Raw genomic sequence first — 5,859 nt, forward strand, 5'->3', positions numbered from 1 at the left:
GTTATGCTATTTTACAATGTCTATTTACATACCTGTTTTGAGACCACATTTCTACAAACACCAATGAGACCAAGTTCAAGAAAAGTCTGTTCCGTTCTGAAAACTCCGTTTGGTTCCAAAAAACTCCGCTCTAGAAAACCTCGTTCAATAAATCTCCATTCAACAAGGTGACAGTTCAAATGAAGTTTAGATTTTAAAGAATACAACATTTTGCTGTGTTAACAATTTTAAGATGTAGACAGATTTCGTGAAAATTGTCAAATCAATCGTACAAGTAACAAACAATCACATCACGATGGAAGATAAACAGACAGCAAGAGCAAGATTAGCGAAACGGTTATCAAAGGCAATTTTTGTAATCTCATCCCGTGATGACGTAAGCAGAGGGTCAATTGACATTATTTTTTAAAAATGGGTCATTTGACATTTTGGACCCAAAAATTGGGTCATCCGTACAATTTTCCCAAAATTCTTCACTGTTAATACTGAAATGGAAAAAAAGTGAGATTTAATTTTTCTTTTTTTAAAAGAACTACATCTTCAATTGATTATGCTTTTTAACAACCATCGACATTTCAAGGATATGTCGACGCTAATTGCCCGCATTGGCATGCATCCTAAAAGTTGCCTCTGCCAATAAAGCTTGGCGATAGGGAAGCAAGGCATCGGGAGAAGGTATCTCTTTGAATACATCTGAAATGATGATTTATATGTTAAAATATGGATGAACTTTCACAATGTGCAATATCCATAGACCAAGGGAGACTGAGTTTGTTCTTCAGATCTTGCTCCACTGTTAGATCTAAAAATAGTTGTCTGGGGTTGGCATTTTTTTTTGTAGAAACTTTTGGTTTCAATAGAGCTTGGGCTGGGAAATAATCATTGTCAGAAATCTTTTCTTCAGATAAGAGGAGGAGAGAGAGAGAGAGAGAGAGAGAGAGAGAGAAGAGAGAGATCATAGCTTAACTAATCCTTCATCCATGGTATCAGGCCAGTCTCTCTACAAATTACTAATACATGTTTCTTAGTATAAATCCAAGTGGAATAGAAAAACAATGTCACGACTGAAATGATTATGGAATTATGTGAAATTCACGAAGCAAAGCAACACCCTTTTCTCCCAGAGTCTTGGTCCTGTCCAGGAACAACTATATTAGTCCCTTTAAACAGCCCTGGATTTGAACCAATATCTATCTCTTCCCCAGCTGCAAGACTTTTCTTGCTGATTATCCTATAAATCTCTGTTAAAATTGTGAAGAATGCAGTTTCCACATTTGTCGACTCCAGAGCCGATGTCTCCATGAAGAACAGGTTCTCTCTTTCAGCAAATTCTTGTGCATCTTCTGTTGGCACCGCTCGGAGACTTCCTAAGTCGCATTTGTTTCCGATGAGCATTATAACAATATTCTTATCAGCATGTCCTCTTAGTTCCTCCAGCCACCTTGCCATGTGATCGAATGACTGGCGCTTTGTCATATCATAAACTAGCATCGCTCCCACTGCACCTCTATAGTATGCACTTGTCACTGCTCTGTACCTGCCAATGCGAAAAACAATATATTTTCAGAAACTATAGCATTAACAGCAATGTTCACGAAGTACATAACAATGCCAAGTTTATATGTGCTATTTCATCATATACGATGTTGGATCCGTTAAAAATTCAAACAAGAACCTGACCAGGCAAAAACGACAACTTTTTGAGCCTAATAGCAGCCGCAAACACTGAATGAAGTATGTAAAGCAGAATACTTCATAAGTCGGTTTTGATATCAGCAACCAAATGGAAAATATTACAATATATAAGCCTTGAATACAAATACGAACTGGTTGATACCACATGCTCCTAGCATTCTAAAACCCAAACTTGTTTAATGTCAGACAATCATACAACAACGAGGCTGCTTAATTATGAATTTAAGAGTAGATGAGCTTAAAACATACAATATCTTGTTTGAGTGATAGTACAAAGATTTCATCAATGTAATACATCTATTGCAAAGAAGTCAGACAAAAACACAATGAATACCAATTATTGATTGGATTCAAAAAATCATTGTCGCTCTCAAGTCAACTGAAGGGATTTAATTATATGTATCAAAGCCAGAAAAGGTTGATAAATGGATCATCATTTTAACGTATTTTCTTCAAGCAAAACAAAAGTACTAAAGGTAGCAAAACTTTCCTCAAATTCCCTCAGCTTTTCCACAACTCTTCCCTTTCCATTCACTCACATTTATCCCTTCATAACTCACACTCGTTATGATTTCCAATGGTTACTCTATCCTTTCATCTTCTTCCTAGAATACAACAAACGAACTTCTGGCCTGTTAATTCTTTTATTTATAAATATATTACCAAACCCACTTTGAACAACATTTAAAATCGAGATATAGCTTCTAAATCTAGTACTAACTGCATATTTGAAAACACTGAGAAATTGAAATACAACGTTTTTATTCATTGAGTCTTGTTTTCGGATCACTTACCAAATGCTCCCTTAGTAATTGCTAAGGAGTTTGATAGCAGGGATTCATTATAAGTAGAAGGACAGGGAAGACATAACATAAGAAGTTGTTTAGCGGCTTCCGGCTTGAGTGAGAATGTCAGGTCCCCATTGCTAGTCGGCAATTCCCTTCATAATCTGCTGGTCCCAGAGGAGCTGAAACTTAATATCAACCAAAGCATGCAGCATAGTAGTTTTATAAGAGTCCCTGAAACCTAAGTTGTATTTGTATTTATGTTATTTATGCTATTTACGATTTTGACCAAAGGTTTAGAGGAGTGCGATATGTATAAACTCTCTAACCTTACTAGCATCTCTAACTTTATAATTTGATATTTTATCTCTAATAATAAATTCCTCTCTCCCTCTTCCCATGGACGTAGCTAACACAATGTTAGTGAACCACGTAAATATATGTATCGATTCTCTACTATTTGCGTTATCACGTAAATATATGTGTCGATTCTCTACTATTTGTGTTGTCGGTTGATTGTCGATTTCTTAACAAGAAGGTTGTACATCAAAGCAGGGGGAGGGGTTGCCATACCAGGCTGAAATGGGGTAGCTATACATCCCTGACCCTGACGATAATATTCTTTCATATTGTCCTGGACTAGAAAATGTTTCAACTCCTTGTTCTTACTTAGTGGCATATCAACTATCTATATATCTCAGACTGGAAACATATACCCTACTTTCTGCGCTGGTGCAACTCAACATCAGTCATTATTTCCAACATCTTCCTGTTCTCACGTGTGTACTTTACTGCAATGTAAGAAATTGAGCAATCATCACCAGCTTGAACTTCACCAGGTGCCAGAAAGATTGACCACTCTCCATCAGGCGATACCAAGCAAGACCCTCTCTCACCATACTGATCACCAGAACTTGTATCCATTTTGCTGAATAACCTTGAAATAACCTTTTCCTTGAAAGATTCATCCATCCATCTGGAAAAGCTCCATCGAATTGAGCCAGCTTTAGATTTCTTGTAGGTGATGTTTATCTTCCTCCTCACCGTCTCTCTCCTTCATTCACCTGTTCAACAATCACCTTCCTCCCCTAATCAAGAATGGTTTTATTCATCATCAATCATTCCACCTCCCTTTTACTGCAGCAATTTTATTGATCCCATCTTCTATTACCCAAGTGTTTAGGGCTTTCCAACAACCGACCCAAATTGTAATTTTTTCTGAATGAAACAATTTCTGACATTTCTGAACCAAACGCTAGGAATCCCTAAGAAAATGCTCTATAGCAATTTGATCAAACCTTTGAAATGGTAAAAACACTTTTGTATTAATCTTCTGAACCAAACAACGAAATGTTGCAACCTTGAGAAATGCCTCCGACTCCCCTTGACTTCACTCAGCTTTTTCACAACTCTTCCATCTTCTTTCATCTTCTTTATCTCACATTTATGCTTTCCCTCTCTCCCTTTTTATATGGATTCCCATTGATGGGCCACACTACACCAAACTATCTCAGTCGGACATAACTCACACCCTTCACCTTCACATTAGCTTTCTTATATCAACTTATTTTCTCATTTCTTTTCTGAGCATATGTAAACAAACCTATTGGCTTACTAATCCTATCACAAAAATTCATTTAATCCGAAACAGAACAAGATTGCAGCAAAGCTGCAGCTAAATGTGATAAAAACAGCAATTCTAAAATGAGTGAGGAACAACGTAAGCCGAGAAGGAAATCTGCCTAAGGACAATTCTAAAATGAGTGAGGAACAAATTCAACTGGACACCATTTTCTAACACTATGTTTCACTTCTTCAGATGATATTCTCCTAAGGCTTGGGTTTTCACCATTACAGACATTCCTTCCAATCCAAATACTACAATTCAGAGTAGACTAGGCCAATTTAAAAAAAGTTGAATTAAAACTTTTACTCCAACACAATTCCAATCACAACAACTGCATTCAAACTCCCATAAGGTATCTGCATCCTCTCTGGATTTAAAATTACAGAGAAAACAACAAAACAAGTTATAAATCTATTCGATGATTGCAAACTCCTTTTTGTTTAATTCTATCTTCTATCATATATTCATTCGTATTATTCAACCTAATAATTACCAAAAAGCTCAGAAGCGCATTTGGATTTTACCAATTTCAAAAGCTATCACAGATCCACCAACCGCTTGAACAATGATGTAGTCTCCGCGAGAAAGAAAACAAAAACCAATGAACCCCAGAAAAAGGAAAAAAAGGCGCAAACCTTTCTTGTCCCGCAGTATCCCATATCTGGGCTTTCACTGTTTTCTGATCAATAACGAGAGTTTTAGTCTGAAACTCGACTCCAATAGTAGCTTTGGAATCAACGCTAAATTCATTCCGAGAAAATCGAGCAAGGAGTTGGGTTTTGCCTACAGCCGAATCTCCGATCAATACAACTTTGAAAACATAATCAATCTTCTGGTTATAATCCCCATATAGATTCGACATTCTCTTTCTCTCAAAAATCCCACAAACCCCACCTCTAAAACGCGCAGATTAAACGCATAACAACATCACAACTCAAACCAAATTGCCCCAAAACCCTCAAAATCGACCGTAAAAGAGAAATGTGGGCAAAATAGTCGGGAAGGGGATTGAAATCAGAGCTGGGTTTTGAAGGGAATTTGAGAGAATAGTGTGTGGAATTTGGGAAGCTGGAATTGAGAAGAATGAAGGAAGAAGAGATTGAAAAGAGAGCGAGAAGTGGAAATGGAACAACGGCCATTGTGGGGTCTCACCAACGGTTTTGTGGCCTTTACCGTGTAAAATTAGGCTTCAAATGCAATTGCATTTACCAAATTCGTTGTCATTTTCAATCTCCGCCGTTCATCCAACTTAGTGTCACCTCATCAGAAATATTTTTAGCCTCCCTTGCTCATCTTTTATGTTACATGTTTTTCTTTTTTCTTTTTTCTTTTTTCTTTTTCTTCTTATAGTTATTTTCTTGTTTTGTTTCTGGTAAGAAATGTTGCCAAGGTTGCATACAAATTTTGGAATACAACAATGTGGTTTCTCTTCTCACATTTCATTTTTTCCTCTTTGCTTAAATTACAAGTTTATGTAACTGTTGAATCTCTAATTTTTTTTAAAAATATATAATTTTCTTTGTCAAGCGAGTATGGTTCAACTGACATAACATATGAGTTATTGACTAATAGGTTTGCAGCTCAGATCCCTCATTCTTTATTGTACTAAAACAAAATCTAGTAGGTCCATTTTGTGTCAAAAACATTTTTTTAAATTTTCATTTTGTGTCGAATTGATTTTTTATTTATTCAACATATTGTAAATTCCATAGATTTAATAGATACTAAATTGAAAATTCAGGATTCTGTTGA

General features: G+C 36.2%; 1 protein-coding gene across 1 annotated transcript; it reads right to left on the minus strand.

The window, feature by feature from the left end:
* Nucleotides 1-940: 940 nt before the first annotated feature.
* LOC120072975 (ras-related protein RABA4d) lies at nt 941-5,365 on the minus strand. Its single transcript, XM_039025520.2, has 2 exons — nt 4,743-5,365; nt 941-1,537 (listed from the first exon to the last, which is right to left on the minus strand). The coding sequence occupies exons 1-2, from the start codon at nt 4,967-4,969 to the stop codon at nt 1,093-1,095; spliced, it is 672 nt and encodes a 223-aa protein (XP_038881448.1). The 5' UTR covers nt 4,970-5,365; the 3' UTR covers nt 941-1,092.
* Between the last annotated feature and the right edge of the window lie 494 nt (nt 5,366-5,859).

Source organism: Benincasa hispida, chromosome 3 (assembly GCF_027475165.1).
Source record: "Benincasa hispida cultivar pf3 chromosome 3, pf3_genome.v1.1, whole genome shotgun sequence".
Lineage (NCBI taxonomy): Eukaryota > Viridiplantae > Streptophyta > Magnoliopsida > Cucurbitales > Cucurbitaceae > Benincasa > Benincasa hispida.